Source organism: Diceros bicornis, chromosome 37 (genome assembly GCF_020826845.1).
Source record: "Diceros bicornis minor isolate mBicDic1 chromosome 37, mDicBic1.mat.cur, whole genome shotgun sequence".
In the NCBI taxonomy this organism is placed as follows: domain Eukaryota; kingdom Metazoa; phylum Chordata; class Mammalia; order Perissodactyla; family Rhinocerotidae; genus Diceros; species Diceros bicornis.
In genome coordinates this window covers 1,467,712-1,490,889 of record NC_080776.1, presented here as the reverse complement: position 1 = coordinate 1,490,889, position 23,178 = coordinate 1,467,712, and the positions used below count along the sequence as shown (strand labels likewise).

Below are 23,178 nucleotides of genomic sequence, written 5' to 3'. Positions count from 1 at the left end.
CTGGATCTGCTTCCCTTTGTACAAGTTACTAGCACTGTTATAAGTGTAGGGTAAAAAAATACCTTATTACTTTTCTAAGCATCAGTGGTAATATATTATTACAAAATAATAGAGTGTATGTTTCATATCATTCCTGAATATGTTCATTCTAAAGTGATAAATTCTCTAAATTATAATGTGAACTAAAATTGCTCATATATAACATAATCTACAGCACTTTCCATTCTATAAATAGCACTTATACATGATATCAGCTGGCCCACAGCAGGCATTTAATTTGTTCCATCTTGAATACTGTACACTTTTATTGTTTTAGTCTATTTTTCATTACAAGAATATAATATTTTAGCCACATAGGCATTTAATACCTTTCCAACTAGCCTATAGGAGCTTATTGGCATTTTGCAAAAAAAAAAAAATTGTATATATATATATATATATATATATACACACACACACACACACACACACACACACATTACATATATATCACGTAATAATATATATCATTGTTTGCAGGGGAAAGAGGTAGGAGAGGAAGAAGTTTTAGGGCGAGAGCTGACTCTGCAACTACTCAGATCATGTCTGTGTGCTCCTTTGCCCCCTTTCTCTCTGTCTTTGTTGCCCCTGAGGGACCTAAGGGTGAGAGCAGTTAGAGTGCAGAAGCTGGGGACGTGGGAGCAAGTTCCACAAGCCAGCTGAGGACTACGTATGTGTGTGTGTGAAAGGCAGGCGGGAACACAGAGGCAGCTGGATCCCTACTCGTTCCCCCAACTGCTTATGTTCCAGAAAATACCCCGTCAGGTTGAAAACTTGTGTCTTTATATTAACTCCTCCACCCTGTGAGCAACGAGAGCTCTGCTTGGCCTAGAGAGTACTTTTCCTCAGCGGTGCAGTCCTGCCCATGGTTCCCGGCTGGCAACACAGGGTTGGGGCCCCTTACAGTGCCGTGAAAGGGTTAGTGCAAGGTGAGATTGTGGTGTGGATGTTTGTAAGTTGGTGTTTTACTCTGTGAAATCAGGGGTGCTCAAATATGAAACTCAGATGGAAATGCTCGTGACCAGAGTATCAGAAGATTGTATCGGGACGTGTTCCAAGTTTCTGTCTGAAATGTTCATATTTTGCGTATAAGCCTTTAATTTTTGTGCTTTTAATGCTAATAACTAAAACCAATACGAAGAAAAACAACCATGTGTATATAATGTATAATAATATTTTATAAGCCTAACCTATCAGACATACATGTGATTTTAGCTGTACATGTTTTAAATCAGCCAGTTTTTTAGAGTTGAGCTATACCTTCAAGTGTGTATTTTCTGATTTCCAAGGGCAGGGTTTCAAGTGCACTGTAACATTAAGTTGATTCAGCAGTCAGTTTGTTTTCATTTCAACTCTTTAATTGCTGTTTGCCTAGGGGATAGTGATCCTAGAAGAATGTCAGCTTCCAAAAGACGTTTTGAGAAAACAAATACAATTTGCAGACGAAGCAGCTTCATTAAACACTACAGGGAATCCCCAGATTCCCCTAAAAAGTCAAGACCCTTCACCAGAACAGGATTGTGAAATGTCGCCGAGTAGCCCTACTCTGCTTCTTCGCAACATAGAGAAACAGGTAATGTGACGTAAGAGTAAGTGTGAGTGAGGTGAAGTGACTTCAGTTGGTTGTATAAACTATTCAAATAAACGTGTGTGTCTGCTTGGGATATTGATTATTAAGGCTGGCTATTTCACATGAAGTACAATTAAAATATTTAGTATATGACTAATCTCTATTATAATATTGATATAATTAAGATTATTTAAATATAATATGTAAAGTATTGGTACACAGTCATAGGGCGATAACTCATACTAGGGTTGGAAAATCTTTTTTCTAACAAAATTGCTCATCGCTGGACTTTTTTCATGGGGAAAGAACAGTGGTACCATTTAATAAATCTGAAAAGTTGTTTGATTAATTTATTGATAGAGATTTTTAGTGAAAGATAATATTGGAATATGGATTCTTTCATAAAAAATGATTATGTAAGTAGAAAGTCAAATAAGCCCCTAATAAATTACTTTGATCCCGAAGCCTTTCCTGGTATTTAAATCCTGTTCTAGATAACTCTGGAAGTTGAATTATTCTGTCCTATACCTATCCTTTGAAATCAAACGATTTATTTTGATTTAGACTTCGGTGGCTCTTGAACAAACCTGGCTCTCTAGGAGTTTGTTGACTTGGAACCAGACTGAGTCTTTGGGAATAGACCCAGCTGGGGCCACAGATGCATGGCATGATTACGTTGTTGCACTGGGTGATATGGATCCGTGCATGCCCACATCTAATCTTTCTGGGTTCTTCTCACATACCTTGTGAAATAATTTAGTACCAGGTTATTAGCGTCTTATTCCTGGTAAGTCAGAAGATGGTATAATGCCTCCTACCCCATATTTGTTAAATTTACAATTTCCTAGAATTTTCCTTAATTGGAATGCATAATCAAAATACTTTTATGAATATTTTGTGATTCAGAAAGTTATTTTGTGATTATCTGATGTTAAATTGGAATGTACTTTACCATATAAATGCTGTTTTAAATTAGTGTTGGTTATATTCCCACTTCTCTCTTTCTTTTCCCCCTCCTCATCCCATGGGATCCATACTCTTTCAGTTGTTTCACGCTCCAGAATAATGTATTTGCTTGGTCAGTCGGATCTTCACTTTCTTTACTGGAGCTCACTAATCCTTTGGAAAGAGATTTCTCGTATTTTTTGTTTCTCCTTGCACCAATTTGTTTGATTGAACCTGAGTTAATATCAAAACTGCCTAATTTGCAGGCCCAATGCAAAATGAAATTACGTAGCCCTTTGTTGAAAACAGTTTTTAAGAGTTTTAAGTTGGTGACAGCATAGCATTCTGAGTGCAGCCCTGTGCAGCTGCACAGGTTGCTTGCCCGTAAAGTTGGCCCTGGGTGTCATGTTCATTTCAGGTCCCATTGCTGACAGGAGTGCCAGAGGCTTTGGTAGGGAAGGGAACCAGGAGTTGTGAGGACAATAGTAAGGGTTCCGGACAGGGGGAGAGTGGAGGTGAAGGGTGCAGAAGGGGGCAGCAGCAACCACTTGTAGAGGTCATTAATAAATTGCCCATGAACAGTCATTTGCTCTTGAAACATAGCTAATAATGTGTTTATAGGCCAATTAAAAAAAAATAAGTTGTTTTCAAATACCTGTTGAAGAAAACAGTCCAGGAATGAGTTAAGTGGTGGGGGTAGCAAGCCTGATATTACACGTATTATTCTTAAGATGATCTACTGATATCTAACTGTTCACTGACCTTGGTGGAACTTGAATATAGCCCAGATAATCCTTTGACTTGATTAAATTAATTTTGTTGGAGGAATGTTTTGCTTACCAAAAAAAATTTATTTATCTCAAAAGCAACTAAAGAGTTGGCAGTTAAAATATAAAGGTACTATTGAGTTGTAGACTGATATCAATTTTTAAAAATAACATTGATCCGTAGTATTAATGCATACTTGCATTATATATAATATATTAAATCGTAAATCGAATGACGACTTTATTTTAGAACCTCAGGTAATTTAAAATAAATGTCACACTGGTGTATTTACATTAGAAAAGGCGTTATCAATAGCTAGTACATATTTTGATTTTTAAGTTGATAGTTTTTGTTTTCAGAGTTCAAATTATACCTCTCCTAGTTTTACTTTTATTCTCATTTTTACTGTGAGTTTCCTGTCCTAGATATGGACTCAAGTACTTGAGGTTTTATTGGGCTGCTGTGGGGCAGTTGTTAAGGTAAAACTAGGGGTTGGTCGTAATGCTGTCTTTCTTGGCCAGTTATTCACACATACCTGACCAGCGACCTCCAGTGGCTTAGAAGATTTTAGATGATATTTTTGAGGGAGAACAAGGAATGAGGAGACTGTGTTGGTGTTTCAGATGGAAAATATGCAATCCTCTATAAATTTCTTTGTATGACTAAACTAATGAATACTTGCTTTTAAATGGATAAAGAATCTTTTTTAGTGATATTGAAAATGAGCTTTAATCTAAAAATGAGTAATAATTTTTAGAATGAATCATTAGGTAGGTATTATTTTTCAAGAAAATAAATGGTAAAAACATTTCAGGATCTTTTCCATGAAAGACTTTCTGAAGAATTCAAATATTAGATTTAGTTCTGTCATATTCTTTAGTCTCATTATTTCTAATAGCATGTTATTAATTTCAAAATAATTATATCATATGCCCCTCTATTTTATAATAGAATATCTTACAGTTAATGAAAATGGTGAAATAGGTCTTTATATTTTTAAAAATATAGTCACACTATATTAAGTGAGAAAACCAGGTTTTAGAAAATTGATGTGGCATGGTTTAATGAAAAGGGTGTGTGTGTACACGCATGTTGTGTATACACTCATGCTCACATATACTCAAAAGACTTAGTCTAGAGGGATGGATATATACCAAGATATTAGCAATGGTTTTCTCTGTGAAATATGATTACAGGTGAGTTTCTTTTCCTTTTCTAAACCTCTCTATACTTTCCCTTTTTTCTCCAATGAGCATGGATTACATGTTAATGAAAATAGTGATTCTTATGTAGAAATGTACTTTCTATTGACATAGCTTATGTTTATTATAATTATTGTAGCTGATTGTTTTGAGAATAATTTAATATGTATTACATATTACAAATATATTACAAATATTTAAGTTTGGGTTATGAGTGAATAAAAATTTTGGGTACCTAAAAAAACCTGATATTTTTGAATTAGGAAAAATATTGAGAAACAGTGTAGCATTGGATTCCAGCCTGACTTTGAATCCTAGCCCCATTTCTTACCAAGTTTATAAGTCTTGATCAAGCTGCTTAATCTCTCTTTGCTTCAATTTCCTCATCTGTAATTTACTTTAATAGTAGTAATATCAGTAGCTCTAGTATTGTCCACTCTGCAGGTTAGTTGTAAAGATTAGAAATATTCTATGTTTAGTGCCTAGTATAGTGCCTGGCACATCATAAATTATGAGTTTATTATTATTAATTTGGCTGCCTCAAAGGAAATATTACGTAGATGCCATTAGCTGAGTTCAAATGTTTTAGAGGATAAGGTGAGTAGATTAAAGGAGGAGTACTTCCAAATGTGGATACTTATAATAAGGGGAAATTCAGTAGTGGTGTACATTGTCTTTGTAGATTAAAATATTTACCAAAATATAAACATTTACTTGTTTCATGAGAAGTTAAGCGTCTAATGTCACTAAAGACCTGAGATGTAACTTAGTTTCTTGCTCAGCAGGACTAAGGGTTGACTGTTTTCTTGCAGAGCGCACAGCTGACCGAGATCATCAACAGCTTGATTGCCCCTCTCAACTTGTCCCCAGCTTCGTCACCCCTCTCCTCCAGATCCTGTCACCATCAGTGTCTGACTAATGGCGTTTCCAGGAGGTAGGTAGCAGTGGGATAGTTTTGCTTCTAAATTTGGCTTTGCTTATTTTATTTTTATTTTGTTTTGATCTTTTAAGTATTATAGCTGCTTTTTTCTTCTACCTTAAGCACTATTAGAGTACAATCAATAGACCATGGATACATTTTTAGATAACATCAAACTTACATAATTAACTAACTATAAACCTGAGAATGAGGTAGACAGCTTTCCAGAAAGTTTTATCATGTTTCTAAAAGGAAAAACAGTGATACCGTTTGCTATAGAAATACTGCCTTATTTAGTATACCTTCTATTTGGTATGTTTTAGATTCTTCAGCTCAACCCCTGGTAATGCATTTTAAGAGAAAAAGACCCTAGATATAGTTTGGGCACAAAAGATTGATAGATATCGTCCATAAAATTCAGCTTAAGTTTTACTCAATCATTTTGTATTTCAGTTTTTATAAGGTAAATTTTTTTCTGAATGTAATTAATATAATAATTCCTACAATCATTACCAATTTATTATGTTATATCAGCAAATATATACATATATTATGAATCCTCATACTTTTTTGGAAACAGCATTTGTTCTCTTTTATTTTGCTTATTTTTCTTTTTGAATCTTTTCTTTTAAAGATGGAATTAGAATTAAAGATGCTAATAGCATATCATTTTTTGTGTGCATCTAATTTTTTTCCCATAAAATTGTAATGTGGGCTTCTTTGCTTTAACTACCATAGAAGACTAAGTGTAATTTACTATTGAGAAATATTTATATTAGTAATTATATGATTTATTATTAAAATTTTTTTTAATAGAGCATGAAAGGAAAATTTATACCGTGGTGAAAGTTGTGCTAAGTAGCAGGCACATTCTTAATGAAATTAGTGAATATAAACTGTCTTAAAATAAAAATGCTGTTATTCAATTTTTATTTCTAATTTGTTATTTTGAAAGTCTAATTTTTACTACTTTTACAGTTTTATTTGTCCTGGGTCATTTATCCGTTATTCTGTAATGGAAACAGTTCTTCTGCTGGTTTTGCTTTACTTTTCGTTGACTTTATTTTCATTCCTTGTATCACTGATGATTCACTTTGAAAGTAAAGATTCTCACTTGTATAGGACAACTATGATATCTTCATTTATGAGAACAAATCCTAATTAAGAAAGCCATAATTACAAGTTGAGCCATTAAACACCATCAAATTGGTATGTGAGTGTTGGGCCTTGGGGCTAAGCCCATTTTGGTAATATTTTGTTTACCTGACCAGGCATTACACTATTACACATATACTTACGTGTGCATGTATACATATATTCATTTTAATATACTTGCCTGTATTTTTGGGCCTTCATTCACTATGTATTTATTGCATAACTATCTGCTGTATGCCACATAGTCAAAGTCCTGGGGATACATAGATGAAGAAGACAAAGTCCCTACTTTTAAATAACTTGCAGTGTAGTAGGTGAAACATGTAATTATGTAAATATCATATAATAATAATGGAATTGTGTGCAATTGTTTGACTATTTGATTGTAATATGTGTCATAGTTGAAAAAGATACCTTGTAAAGATACATAGATCCAAACGAAAGAAATGCAACATTGGCTGTTTACTGAATCATGATACTTTTTCAATTCTGTCTACCAACAGTTCAAAGGTTCTTGTTGAAATCAGCTAGTAATGGCCATCTTTCCTGATGTCAACTAGTTATTCCTACAAACTAATTGGCAGGTTTATTTTTGAAAGTTTGTGACAGGTTCAAAACCTACTAAAATTCTTTGGTAGATTTAAAAGCAGATAAAAATTTGTTTTCCAGCTTTTTGAAGTGTGTTGATCTGTAAGTATTTTAATTAATTTTGTTAATTTTACTAATTTATTAATTTGTTTTATCTATTTTTGGCAACAATTAACATTTTTTCAGAATACTTTCTACATAAAATGAATTTCTTTCAAAAAGCATTTATTTTCACATTTGTTGTCAAAATATTATATTTCCTTTGAAGGAAAGATTGTATTTATTTTCTAACATTTGCTAGAAAATGTAGTACAGCTACCGTTCGTCAAAGAGAAGGTCAGCAAATTTAGAATATTAGAGGTTTTGTTAAAAATGTATAATTTATCTTTGTTTAATAACTCTTTTTAAATGCTGTTACCAGATAACCAGCAAACTGCTGTGTGAATCAAAAGATATGGGGGATACTCATGATCTCATTAAAATTTTTGTGAAAACTCTACCATTTATGATAATAGATACTATAATGTACAAGTCTATTTCACCAGGAACATAGAAACTGGAATATGTTGCAGATAAAAGAGTAATAACTCTGAAGGAAAAGTAGAAAATTTTGAGGATATGTGGTCGTCGTGTCAGATGCCAGAGAGGTACTGACAAATGTCTCTTGGTTTTGTCAGTCGTGAATGGAGACCTTAGCAAGAGCAGTGTCCTGGCCTGACGGAGAGACACGACAGTGGTTAGTAAGGGAATTAGAGACGAAGCAGAGGGAGAGTCAAGATTATACTTTGAAGGCTGCTGATTGTAAAGGCTATAAGAAAATGGATGTACAGGGTCAAGGAAGGTATTTTTGTTCTTAAGATGGAAGAAATGTAAGCATCTTTATTAAAATAAAGGGAAGGGAAAGAGCCAGAGATGGGAAATGCAGAAATACATATCACTAAGTTGTGGAGGGACCTTATGACAGGAGAAAATGCACTTGTTTTTTGAGAGTGGCACAAAAGAGATTAAGATGGGTGTAAATGCAGCTGTTTGTAAAGTGACTGTAGCCGAGTGAAGAGTGGGAGATGTTGGTGGAGGAGTTTGGATAGACACTGGCAAGTAGAACATCGCCCCGTCCCTTCCTCCTCGCCCCACACGTCTTTTGTAGCATGAGCAGCCCACCCCTGAAGAGGGATGTTACGTGGTTTCTAAGTCGGTTTTTTTAACCCCTTAACTATATTGTGAAAAGTACTTAATTCATATTTGTAAAACTCGATGAGAATTTAATTTAAAAGTATTCTCTAATTGAACTTTTTATAAAATAAACGTGTAGTAGTGAAATTCTATAAATTTAAGATTATTTTACATTACTCACATTTGAGATTACTATAGATTTTGAAAAACAATTGGAGAGACAATTTTATATTATAGTAACATATGAAAAAGCTTTGATTTAAAGATACCTGTATTGAAGCAATGTGAAATTTATCTCTTTATAAGCCTTTTGACCCTGAGAATAAAATGTCAAATGAAGCCTAGTTTTATTTTTTGTGTCTTGTTGTTTTTCAAATATTGTTATTTTTTCTTAAATATAATTGTATATGAAGAAAACGTCTCTCAGATTCAAAGCTTAAGAGTAAGGGCATAGTCTCTGTAATGTTATTCAAACTTGGCACTTAACCACAAAGCACTCTCTGAAGATGTCGTTATTAAGCATATAAATATTATTCATTTTATGTATTTAAGTAAATGTGAAGTAAGAAAATTCATCATTTGAATAAGAATTTTTAAAATTCCGGTAAAATGTACATAACATAAAATTTAGTACTTTAACCATTTTTAAGTTTAGTGGCATTAAGTACATTCACATGGCTGTGCAACAATCACCATCATCCATCTCCAGAACTTTCTTCATCTTCTTAAACTGAAACTCCGTACTCATTAAACAGTAACTCCCCATTCTTCCTTCTTCCCAGTCCTTGGCAACTGCCATTCTATTTTGTGTCTCTGAATTTGGCTACTCTAGGTACCTCACACAAGTGAAATCATACAGTATTTGTCCTTTTGTGACTGGCTTATGTCACTGAGCATAGTGTCATCAAGGTCCATCCAAACTGTAGCATGTGTCAACATTCCCTTCCTTTATAAGGTTGAATAATATTCTGTTTATGTATAGACCACATCTTGTTTATCCATTGATCCTTAGATGAACATTTGGGTTGCTGCTACCTTTTGGCTGTTGTGAATAATGCTGCTGTGAACAGGGGTATACAAATATCTGTTTGAGTCCCTGATATTGAATATTTTAGTGTTTATTTTGAAAATAAGAAAGTAGTGAATGTCATTAATGATATTTCCAAGCCAAGAGCTAAGAAAAAGTAAGAACCTAGAAAAGTAAGCAAAGCACAGCAATCTACTTTTGTCTGAGGCCACATTCTGAGAAAATTAAGTTGAGGCTTTGATAGCTTTGTGGGAAAGAAAGAGAAATCAAAGCCAAATCCAGAAAAATCAAGTGAAGTTTTAATAGCTTGTGAGTTGAGAGGAAGATATGCCTCTGGTAGGGAGATGAAAGGAAATCCTCCCCATATTTAGCTAGGACCACCTTCCTCCAGGGGCTACACCTCATAGTAAACATAAATCCAAAGGAAAACTGGTTCCCCCTTCCCCACCCCTATAAGCAGCGTGAGAGAGTTGCCTTGGTGCTGAGCAGAGCAGAAGATAAAAGAAAAAAAAGGAAACCTGTTTTTGAGATAGCCTGACCATGATAGGGACTTGCACATGGATTTTCAGTCCAAATTTGCATCAATGCATCATCCAAGGAATCCCTAGTTTAAAATGCTTCTGGAATGGCTAATACCACAAGGCAGATGGCAGAGGCAAAGGCACATTCTCTCTGGAGGAAGGCACCTTCTTTCTTAGCCCCAGGAAATCCTCAGGGATAATTTTTCAAGAGCAATGATCAGCACACAGTCAAATATAATCAAACATGAGGAGACAGAGCAATAATAATAAGAATAAGGAGAAAATAACAGCAAAAACAGATCATAAAATTTTCAGATATCAGAATTATCAAACACTGATTATTTAAAAAACAGTGCTTATTCTGATTTTAAAAATAAAAGATAGGCTTGAAAATATCTGCAAGGAAGAAACTATGAAAGGGACGTAACACATGTGAAAAAGGTCCAAATAAAACTTATGAAAAATGCTGAAATTAAAAACCAAGTGAGTTTGGCAGCAACATGGACACACAATTGAAGAGAGAATGTGAAATGTAGAAGATAGATTAAAAGAAAAGTTCCAGAATGCAGGAAAAAAGACAAAGCAATGGAAAATACAGAAGAGTCATTTAAAAAATGTGGAGAACATATTGAGCTCTACTATGAGACTTTATTGGAGACCTGGAAGATGAGGTAGAGAATGAAGCAGAAGCAGTATTTGAAGAGACAGCTAGAAGATTACCTGATCTTATGAAAGATGCCGAATTCAGGAAGCCAACCACAGATTCCTGAGCAGGACAAATACGAGGAAATCTACCCCTAGAAAGATAGAGGAAATGTGAACAAAAGACAAGTGGAACATCTAAAAGCAGCAGTGGGGGCGGGGGAGGGGGAGGAAGACGTTGCCGCAGTTGAAGCTGCTGTTTGACTGACAGCTAACTTCTCAAGAGGAGTAATAGGAGCCAGAGTGCAGTGGAATGGTATCTTCAGGGTGTCGAAAGAGAGTAACTGCCTAGAAATTCTATACTCGGAGAAAACATCCTTCAAGTCTGAGTGTGAAACAGATGTTTTCAGACAGATCAAAATGGAGAGAGTTTGTCACTAGTGGACTCCAATTAATGATCACCTTAAAGGGTGTGCTTCAAGCAGTGGGAAATGGTGATCCTAGATGGGTAATTGGAGATGCAAGAATGAAGAACCAATGAAATGGTAAATAACCCTATGGGCATATGTGAACAAACAGTAGTAACATACGTCTAGTGGGGTTAAAAAAAAAGCCCATGGGAGCCGGCCCAGTGGGGCAAGCAGTTAAGTGCACACGCTCCAGTGCAGCGGCCCGGGGTTCGCAGGTTCAGATCCCGGGCGCGCACCGACACACCGCTTGTCAAGCCATGCTGTGGCGGTGTCCCATATAAAGTAGAGGAAGATGGGCATGGATGTTAGCCCAGGGCCAGTCTTCCTCAGCAAAAAGAGGAGGATTGTTAGCTCAGGGCTGATCTCCTCACACACACACACAAAAAAAGTCCATGGGAATAGTAGCATGTGGTTCCGGAGGAAGGTAAACGGATTTAAATTGTTCTCGGGTCCTTGAATTGCTCAGGAGGCCTGTAAAAGTGCTGATTTAACTTTCGATCTTTCTAAGTCAAGTATGAAGAGAAGGTCCACGTAGGGGTGTGGCTTCTTAGGTGCTAATAATGTTCCATTTCTTGACCTGAGTGGAGGAGTAGGAGAAGCATTGCTTCATATTTACAAGTTATACGTAAGTTAAATGTTCTATGTGCTTATCTATAGATATCTTGTATTTCCCAATAAAGAAGTTAAGAAAAATAAGGCACAAATTATACACTTTAAAAAGGGTAAATAGAAAATACAGTGGTCATTATAGTTTTGAAAAAATATTTAAATGCCATTATTAATCCTAAAACTGTGAGCAAAATTTGACTAGTCCCATGTTGTTAAAATTATAGCCTTAGAATATCAAAATTTTAAGATAGAAGTGGGAATGTGATATTTAATTTGTTAAAAGGGAATCAAAGAGAATTATATATCATTTCAACATGTTACCTTAAAATTTAGTGGTAGAGACTGATCCGAGTATTGATTTTGTAATCCTTGCCCTTTTCTTTATCTGTCAAATTGGTCTTAATCTAGGATATCTGTTCTGTCTTTTCCAATGAAAGCATTCATACATACTTGTGGAAAGCAAATGAAGAATGGCCAAAAGAAAAGGACCAGTAGCTATCGTGTATTTTTAATTGTCCCCTTTGACCTGAAAAGTACTCTTCTATTCAGTTGTGAATGTTGAGGCACATACTCAGCTGAAATGTGTAAATTAATACAAATGTCAGACCCAATAACAGCAGTACAATAATAGGAAGTTGCAGAATGTTTGTAGCTATAGGCAAAAGGTATATTTAAAAGTAACAGGAAATTTGGTAATTTACTGTGTTAAATAATATATATTTGCCTTGTATTGCCTTCAAGTTGTCATTATGGTGTCTAAATATTTATATTCTCTCTGTTCCAAAAATTTTATAAAGTCTTAATCAACACGATGTTGTTCAGTCTCCACTCTAACCAAATCTCTATAGTCATATTATCTTAAAAGCTCCCTGTTGCGTCTATTAAAATGTAATATGCCACTCAGCAGATCATGACCAAGAGTTACATGTGTGTCTCACAGTAAACAGACCAGATGTTGGGAGACAGTATGCGGTCGTGGGAGAAGTAAATGAGATAGTACACATAAGACTCTTATCACAATGCCTGCTGCAGAAGAAACGGCCTAATAACATTAGCCATTGATATTTTTATGTAACGACATAATGTATATTAAAATTGTAGATATAGCCTGTTGTTTGTTTTATATCCTGGGCAGTGTACTAGTCATTGATTTAGAACTATTCTTACCCTTCTAAAAAAATGCTTCAGAGTGGCCCGAGTTAGGAAACGATTTGAGGGCATATGTAGGGCCTCACAGGCCAGCTGTTACTGAGGACATTCATCATGCAGGTACGTACTAGGGGCCACTGGGGCACCAGCTATCTTTCCATCGTATCTTTTGGGAAGATGTCAAGTTGCCGACACCTTCCATTTGCCTAGTCTGTATGGGACCCCGTAATCAAGCCCTCTGAAATCCAGGGTAAGCACACTATTGGGTTTTATTCTCATCGTACATAAAACACAGCTCCTCTGGGGCCCGCCCCGTGGCGCGTAGCGGTTAAGTGTGTGCGCTCTGCTGCTGGCGGCCGGGGTTCGGATCCCAGGCGCACACCGGTGCACCGCTTGTCAGGCCATGGTGAGGCTGCGTCCCACATAAAGTGGAGGAAGATGGGCACAGATGTTAGCCCAGGGCCAGTCTTACTCAGCAAAAAGAGGAGGATTGGCAGATGTTAGCTCAGGGCTGATGTTCTTCACAAAAAACATAATAAAAAAACACAGCTCCTCAAAAGACCATCTTGGGACATTTAATCTCCCTCCCCCAACCCGCACCCCCCATCCCACGGAAAAGTTTTAACTTTTGTTTATTCTTAGTCAATTATGGTGTTTTTTGTAATTTAGTGGCTTCAGGCTAACTTGCAGTTATGGGACTGTGTACTTTCTTACGTCTTCTCTTTCTTTCAGACATTTTGTGACCTTGGGCATCCAGTTAATCTCTCTACATCTCACTTCTTCATCTGTAAATTTACTAGGACACAAATATTTCCTAAATTAGTTTCTAGTGCTAATAATCTTTAATTAAACATTTATTTTTGAGGAATTCCAGTTTTTCAAACAAATGAACAATAAAAACATAAAGATTTCAATACAGCCTAAAATGTATATCTTTTTGTAACATCACTTTCTGCTTTGCTTTGGATGCAATAATTTTATGTTAGCTTAAGTCAAGAGATTTAGTGATAGAGAGAAATTACTTTACTCAACGTATCTTAGTAACTGTAAAGCATACTCTAGAAGTTATTATGGAAAGACGTACCCAAGACAGAAGGAGGAATGAAGATTCTACTCAAGTGCCGAAAACTTTCAAATAAACCATTTGGGAAGAATTGTCTAAGGAAAATTTATTACACACTGCCTTTCTTAGATGATACTGAACTTAACTCAGTTTTTCTTTGATAACTCAGGCTCATCACTATGACCACATCCTCAGGAGCTGTTGAGATGAGCAGTTGTGGATTCATGAACGAATCTGCTTAGTACTCAACAGATACCTGTGAGGACCTCAGTGTGCCGGGCCCTGAGCTGGGCACTGGGGATACAGTGTTAGACAAAAGTAGATGTGGTCTCTGTCCTCGTGGTATAGAGTCCCTAGTTTGGGAAAAATGACATCAACCGAATAATCACACAAATAAATGTCTGATTTTAAACCCTGATCAAATGCTATGAAGAAAACTCATTGTTAAGACTATCCTTTGGAGTTAGAGAGATCTGAGGTCAGTCTCAACTCTGCTGCTTGGAAGCATTGTGATCCTGGGCAACTTTCTAAATCACAGCTAATGAGAACAGTCTGCTTCCTAGATTGTTGTGAGGATAGAATGAGATCACGAGTGTGATATTATTTGATTTTTTTTTACCTGTTTATTGTCTGTCTTCCTGGAAGAGAATGTAACTCCAGGAGAGTAGGAATTTTCTTTTTTGTCTGTTTTATTAACTGCTATTTTCCTAGCATCTAGATCAGTGAGAGTCACATCGTGGGCACAAATAAATATTTTTTGAATGAATGAAAAATCTTTCAAGATTTCTTGCAGGTAATCAGCATTCCATAAAAAATATTTTATACTTATTTGTTTTTTCTCGCCCGTAGTCAGATTGGTGTTTTAGTTGCTGCTCGCATGGCTGTCTCCCGCAGTTCTTCCTCCTCTCCTGTGATTTCACTCTGGACTAGACAATCAGATAACCAACGTGGTGGAAGTATCTGCACCATGATAAGAGACATTCTCTAGTAGGAGAGAAGGCCTCTCTTAATAGTAACAGGAGTGAGCTTCCAGGCATGGACTTACTGAGATCTTTTTGCAATTTCAGCTGTATTCTGTTTACTTGGGGTTGCCAGATAAATGATCTCGTAAGTGAAGTGTTACAGTTCTTCTAATAAAGCATATTTATTCTAGCTTTATGTCACATATCGTAGTTTTTGTGTATAATTAGGTTAGAAGAAATTTAAATTTTGAATTTTTAAAGTTTAGCCACCTGTTCTCTGTCTTAGTTGTTAGTGGACCACATAAAACTTGTTGTTTGATATAATTTCTAAAACGTACTTAAGGTCATTTTTCTAATATCCTAATGATCTGTTCTCACCATGTCTGAAATAAATTCACCTGGTTAATTATTTTCCAGGGCACCCGTTTGCCCACTTGTTATTCATTGATTCCCAGCCCCCATCTCTTATTTAATGGCAGTGTCTTCCAGAAGTCAGAATTGTTTTTTTAGCTTTATTAATCTTGGCAGCAGGGTCTAAGATGAGTCACCAGGAAATGAGCAACTGAAAAGATTGAGTCTTCAAACAAACGGAGCGTTACATTTTATCATCAGAGGGAGCCTTCCTGGCTTTTAGATCTCAGTCTAAAATGAAGACAAACTGTTGTAAATGGACCCTTGTTTACCCCATGGGGTGTTATCTCTGAGAAAGTGAGTTCCTACTTGAAATAATGTCTAGATTTTTATGGTGGTGGTGGTTGTTTGTTTTTGCTTTAATGAGGCTCAGAATATGATATGAAATTAAATTCCAATGAATCATTGCCATGCTATTTATTTCCACTAATGGTAATTATCTCATGAAATGCAGCCATTCTTTCTAATTGGGTATCATAATTGAAAAACTGCGGTTAAACTGGCAAACCAATCGCATATAAAGTAGTTCTTTAAACTTCATAATATTTTCAGTAGACACTTCTCGGTCATGAGAAACCATTGTTTGTTAGCAGCATGTTCCAGGCTGAAGTTTTCAACATAATTTTGGGTTCCTATGAATGACGTTAATTATCGTATTAGCTAGATGTACAACATCAATAAGGAAAAAAAACTTACCCTACTGTGTTTTTAAAGTAATGCCAGTAGGAATTATTTTCTTTTGTAAAAACCTTACTTTTCCCTTTTTATCTCTATTAACATGTCTGAAACTTAATGTTATAGGGAATGTTTAAAGAAGTTATGATACAACCACTGGATGGAATATCATGTAACTCTTAAAAAATTATGTGTATAGAAAGTATGTAATCATATGGGAACATGCTTATTTTGGAATGTTAAATGGAAAAATCAGGATACCAAAATCATTGTACAGTATGATTTCATAGAAAAAAAGACTTGAAGGATATAAATCAAAATTTTAATGAAAGCTATATTAGTATTTAGATGATGGGATTTTGAAACATATTTTAGCTTTTATTTTTTTTAACTTTTTTTAATTTCCAAATTTTCCTTTAAAATGAAAAATAGTAATTAGTAAATTACAAAGTTTCAATTTCAAACTATATCTCATATGTAGAAAAACAGCTCAGAGATTATATTGAAGAATCTGAACTGTATCTCCCAAACTATAGATTAACTAGAAAGGTCTGACAAACTGTATGTCTCAATTCTCAGAAAAATATAGCTGTCAGACTGGCTTCCTGGTATCTTTCCCTTTATGCTTTGAAAGGCCCCACTTGAAGTTAAGCAGCAGAGGCAGGAGTGGCAGACAGCACTGCAAATGGTTGGTCTCTGTTTCTCTCTATCTTTTATTATGGAAAACTTGGGTACATAGAATGCGTAGTAAAGTGAATCCACATATTCCTAGCTTTAACAGTTCTCCAGATTTTGCTAACTCATTTCAGCTATTTCTCTTCCTGACAGATTTTTTTTTCTATGGACTTTTTAAAAGCAAATTCTATTGATTGTTATTTATTTATTTTTTTTGGTGAGGAAGATCAGCCCTGAGCTAACATCCATGCCAGTCCTCCTGTTTTTGCCGAAGAAGACTGGCCCTGAGCTAACATCCATGCTGACCTCCCTCCACTTTATATGGGAGGCCGCCATAGCATGGCATGACGAGTGGGTGTGCTGGTGCACGCCGGGGATCCGAACCTGAGCCATCAGCAGCCGCGCGCGTGCACTTAACCGCTATGCCACGGGGCCGGCCCCTTTGATTGTTATTTTAACTGTAAATACTTCTGTATATTTCTTTGATAAGCTCTTTTTTTTAATGTACCCACCATGTTATTATCATCTGCTTGGTATTCTTATATTAGCCATAATTTGTTACGATCATGAAATTCTCTATCCATATTCAAATTACCCCAGTTGTCACAAAATTATCTTTTTATGATTAATTTGTTATAATCAGAGTCCAAACAAAAACCATATTACATTCGGTTATTATGTCTCCTAAGTCGCTTATTCTCAAATAGCCACTTAAAAATGTATTAGAAGTTCCTAATACAAAAGAAAAAGAAGACTGTAACTTTTAGATGACATTTTTTGTTCTTTTTATAAAAATAGTACAAGCTCATTGTAGGAAAACTGAAAAATTCACAAAATACTAAGAAGAAAATGGAAATCACTTATATTGCTCAGAGTATATTTACTTCCTATCATTTTTATACATTATTTTCATAGTTGAGATCTACTGAAAGCAGTTTTATATCTTATTTCAATAATATTATATCTGAAGCTTTTTATATTTAAAATATTTTTTTCCATTTTAATGACTGCCTTAAGATGTACCTTACTTTTTTTACAATAGGTATGTAAATTTTTTTTAGAGAGACAATATCTAATGAGGAATGCCATTTTACAGTTTTGTTGTATATGTATAATATGTTGTAAACATTATTGCTAGAGTTGAAGAGACTTGTATTTTTGAGTAAGGGGTATACTTAATACCCAGAGTGGAAGAAATGGCCTGGTCAAGGCATTGTTTTCTCTATACCAGATAATGCCTGGATCTTGATCCATTGCCCATTTGAGAGAGGTGGGTGTTTACTTTTGCCATTTGGAGGACAAGTAATGCCCCTAGTGGGCCATGTTAGTAAGTTTATATAAGTCCTGTTTTCTGTAATTTCTTTAAAATTGGTCACTGCCATCCTGTGTCGTGGAGTTATCTGAGTATGTGATGCATTCATTTCTGCAAACACTGTTAAGGGAGAAGAAGACAGTAGATTCAACTGTTGGGAGGACTTTTGACATCAGGGAAAGTTGGGGAAAGGTTGCCCCTACTTTAGCTGCTATAGGTTGAATTTATCAGAAAACTCCAATTGATGAAAAGGAGAGACTTGAAATAGAGATTACAAGTCATGCAAAAACAATGATTCTTAGGTGTATTTTTATGGATATATTAGTTTTCTAGGGCTGTCTTAACAAATTACCACTAACTGGGTGGCTTAAAATAACAGATGTTTATTCTTTCACTATTATGGAGGCTAGAGGTTCACAATCAAGGTGTTGGGGAGGGCCATGTTCTCTGAAGGTTCTAGGGAAGAATCCTTCCTTGCCTTTTCCTAGCTTCTGGTGGTTGTTGGCCTCGTTGGCGTTCTTTGGCTTGTAGACCATCTCTCCTGTCTCTGTGTCTGTCTTCACATGGCATTCTTCCTTGGGTGGGTCTCCTCTTTTTCTCTGTGTCTCTTATTACAAGTAAATCAGTAAATGGATTTATGGCTCACCCCAATGCAGTGTGACCTCATGTTACCTAATTACATCTGCAAAGACTGCATTTCCAAATAGGGTCACGTTTTGAGGTTCCTGGTGGATATAAATTTTGTGAGGACACAGTCTCAGTACAGTGGGTGTGGGTGTTTGTGTATAAGAGTGTATGGGGAACTGAGGGAGCTATCGTGATCTCTTTGGGAATGTACATTCTAATTGTCTTCTCCATTGTTGATTTCTACTTTTTCTTAAGTGTGTTTAATATGAGAATGGGTGAATGTAAGGAAATGTTGAAAACTACTGGCCTAAAACAGTATTTTAAAATTCTGCACTGAATACTTTTTATCTGCTATTCCTCGAGAATGAAAAATAAAAATAGCCTCCTGAAGTCTTTTCCGTGCTTTTATGGTTCTAGCATTCTAAATTTATAACCAGGAATTTTTTGTTTACTGAAAGTGTCAGACAGAGCCCCATAATGTTTATTCCAGTCCTCCCAAGAGAACAGTTTGGCTTAGGCAAAAGGTTATTACACACTTGAATAATTTACTGTGAAAAATTCCAGACTGTCTTTCACTGGGTTTATAAAAAGATGGATTGAAATCAAATAGATTGGAATTCTTCCAATTTCATCCACCAGTGCCACCACCAAGATGACACCAAGAAGGTAGCGAATATATGTCCCTGTGTACTTATATCTTTAGAATGTTTTATTTCTTAATTATGCTATAAGTACATAACGTTTATAGAAATTGATTTTGGTAGTGATTTATAGTAAAATATCAGGTAAAAGATTAATCGACTCACTTCTGGGCTTTTGGTTCCTGTAGTAATCAGACTATAGGAATACATTATTTAAAAATGCACTTGAAGTTTCCCATTCATACTCTGTAAAGGCAAATTGAGTGCCTATTATTATCCATAAATATCTTAACTGCCAAGATTTTCTAGGATTGTAATTGAAAACCAATGATTTCAGAAAGTTATTAAATAAGAGAAATTAAACAGTGTTAATAAAATGTGAACTCAGGACTTGCTGATTATTTTCTTAGGTAAAGCTGTCAGTCATTTTGCACGTTTAGATTAAAACAAATTTTTTAGACTTGGTTCATGTCTTCTCTTTTACAAATCAAACCATCTTATAGCTGTCATCTGCTCATTCGCATAAATATATGGTGGGCATACTTGATTATAAGATAAGATAAAATATGATACATCATATCTTACTATCAAAAACTAACTTTTCTAAATCAAAGAGTTAAAGATTTGGAATGGAACTCAAGGCAGTGTAAATATACATCTTATCTTTGAAAAGCTCTTTTGTAGCCTTCTGTTTGGAGCTGCTTTTGGCTCTTAGGCTAAACATGTTCAATGTTTACTCATTCACTAAACTAATTATTTAGGTGTAGTATGTGTTGTACACGCACTGTACAAAGCATAGAGCTGGGATGATAAACCTGACAATATATATGATATATTTCTCCGTTCATTCAGCAGATATTTACAGCATCTGCTGTCTGCGAGGTACAACAGCAGGAACTTTCGACACAAGTGCAAACAAAACAGTCCCTGCACTGCTTACAGTCTAGACAGGGAGACAGACGTCAGTCAGATAGTCATACAAATAAATGTATAATTATCACCGTGAAAGACGCTCTGAAAGAAAGGTGAGCAGTGCTGTCAGAGGGGATTTGACCTCATCTTTGGAGAGACTACACAAGGGCTTAGAGACCTCCCTGAGGAACTGACTTTTGAACTGAGAGCCAAATGGTTATTGAAAATTCTGTAGGTGGAGGAGGATGTGAGAAAATTCCAGGAAGCAGAAATAAATAATAGGTCTTGTACTGTGGAGTGTGAGTTATTTGAAATGAAAGGTGGCAGCGTGGCTGGAACAGGGAACTAGAGGGAGCATGAGGCAAAGATGAGGCAGGAGAGAGAGCAGGCCAGGCCACTCAGAGCCCCGTGCATTCAGGATTCAAGTTGAGTTCTCAGAGCAGTGGGAAGAATTTGAGAGATTTTAAGTCGTGTGGGGATGGGAGGAAAGGGTATGACAGGATTGGATTTGTTTTTCCAAAGATTGGTAGAGAAGGGACTGGAGGGGAAAAAGTGTGGATGAAGGGAGACCAGTTACAAGGCTGTTGGGGTAATGCTGGCACAACATAGCTTGGATTAGGGGAGTGCAGAGGAAACGGAGCACGGCCTAGGCCTAAAAACCCACCCTCACTGCTCCCCCTCCTCATCGTTTAATTCATCTTAAAGCCGAGTTACGCTCTCTGCCTATAACACAGAGGATCTAGGTGATGCTTTGGGGGATTCTTATTGTTCTCTGATCAAAAGCTTCCTGTTATAAATCTAGAGTAGTGTAATGTGTTGCCTCACCTGTACTACCCCACTTGTACGCCGCTATTTCAAAAGTCCAGTGGTAATTACATATTGATGTTTGTTGATAATTGTCTTGATAACTATAATATGACGACACTTGACACTGGCCCACTGAATCCTCAGTTTCTGGGGTTTCCTAGGTGTACCTACAACTCAGAGGGAACACTAAGCCTTTTCTCTTATTGAAATGTTTTTTCCCTCCTGGGTTTTCTCTTCCTTCTCCTATTACAACTTTTTTTTTAACTGTCATGTGATGATGGTATCTTATGTTGGATTATCAATGATGTCTTTGTCTTAAGTTCCTGTTTGACTTAATACTTAATTGTCTAGATATTCTATTATTATCTCCTAAAGAAAAGCCTTAGGTTATAGAGTCACATGAGCAGGGTTATGTTGTCTTACAAAGAATTTCCTCATAATTTTCCTCTTGTTCTGCTTTTCAATGAGGTTCGTTGATTGACCCTTTCTTTAGTGTAAAACACTGTGCAAAATAAGTGAATTTATCAATGATTTGCAGTAACCTTTTACAACAACCTCATCAATTATTTATAAAAGTGGTTTATGTACCAAATTAGCTTTGGTGAGAATAATGTGCTTTACAAATTGATTAGTGATGAAATAAACAGATTTCACATCTTTCAATTTCAGTAAATTCCCCCATTTAGTTGAGAAGGATAAATTTTGATTATACTTTGCAAGGATCCTTAATAGAAACTGTTAGTTAAAAGTCATCTAAGGATGAATTGTCTGCAGCTGGGAACATACTTAAAGAAAGAAAAAGTGAAACTGAGCTTTTTTCCTATGATAATGTGTCAGCCACCTTAGAAACGTGAAAATATGACATTTGGTGACACAAATGACAAGCTTCCCGTTTTTCTTTAAACCAGCCTATGGGCCTCTAGCAGTTCAAAGACTGTGTGCTGTCCTTTCCTAAGGAGATGGCGCCTCACCTCCTTTAGGGCTTAGTCTCAGTGGGGAGGGGGATAAAGCCTCACTAACAAGGAAGAGTTGTAAATAGAGGAGGAGTTAGTTAATTGGCTTCAGCCTCCCAGAATCAAAGCTCTTCCTTCTCCCTAGGCACTACCCAAGCAGTGTCTCTTTTAAGAAGCCAGTATAATCTGCCTAAAGGTGTTTCTAACTTGCTGGATGAAGAACCTCCTTTTGTACTGGATCTATTCCCATCCCTGGATCCTAGCTCTCCTGACTCGATCACTTCTAATGCCACCTACTGAAACCTGTCTTCTTCCTGACCATGACTCATTCTGTGCCGGCCACCTGCCCTGCCCAGCGCCTGACTTGATACTGGCCACCATCTATACCTTCTGCTCACCCTTGACATGATAGCCCAGCTCCAAGGCTGGTCTCTCAAGAGCAGACTGTTACTTAGCACTGCTACACTTCAAGGTTTCCATAGTAATGCATATGATATGTCACAGAAAGTAACATCAGGATGAGATTGCACCTGCTAATCTGAGAGTAGCATTGTGTCTTAAACCTTTCTCAGATAGAAGATCTTTAGAACATTTATTAACTGAGACTTAAAACATTCTTGACTAGAGCTCTCTGAAGACTAAAGTTAATGTTTTAAAAGCGAAATAGTTATCATCAGCTCTTTTCCCTACACTGGTCTGGCCAATAGTACATACCCAACTATGTATTTGTTGAATGTATGATAGTCACCAAATTCCATGTTTAATAATTCTCTTTGGTTTCACCAATATAAGCCATTCAGGTGCCTTTATTTCTGGTTTCTTATTGCTTCGTAAAGCATTCTTTAATTACTTGCTTTATCCACAAGCTAATAGAATATTTTATGGCAGCCATAAATATGATTCAAAACCAATGATACTACTATAGGAAAACGGTATCTTATGTTTACTGTTAAACACAGATTCTACTTGACTCAAATAGCACATTTGGAGCTTAACATGTTGATTAGCAGTAGCACATATAGCAGATTCAAATGTTGATGTTAGAATACTAAATTGACTAGCTTCGTCTACATAAATAAATAAGGTTGAAATTGTACGTATACTGCCTGAAAAGCTTAATTATTTTGTATGTAATATACTGATATAAATGAAATTAAATTTATGTGGCAATGAGCATTAACTTTCTTCTGATGTTTTGAAATATTTAAATATATAAAATATTTAAAAATTAATATGAAGAATAATTATAAAGTTAATATGCTTATTTTCATGTATAGTTTGTATGATCTGTTTCATTATTTTATAGTTGTGGTTTCTGTATCATCAGAATTTTAAAAAATTCCTAAAATATAGTAGGATTGCA

At 35.8% G+C, this 23,178-nt stretch overlaps 1 protein-coding gene across 6 annotated transcripts in view; it reads left to right on the top strand.

Annotated features, from left to right (window-relative positions):
- KANSL1L (KAT8 regulatory NSL complex subunit 1 like) overlaps nt 1-23,178 on the top strand; it is a 126,401-nt gene that overhangs the window by 49,044 nt on the left and 54,179 nt on the right. For all 6 annotated transcript variants that reach the window (XM_058532914.1, XM_058532915.1, XM_058532917.1 and 3 more), the window contains 2 exons: nt 1,415-1,612; nt 5,337-5,458. In XM_058532914.1, coding sequence (XP_058388897.1) covers nt 1,415-1,612; nt 5,337-5,458 — 320 coding nt within the window. The remainder of the gene's footprint in view (nt 1-1,414; nt 1,613-5,336; nt 5,459-23,178) is intronic.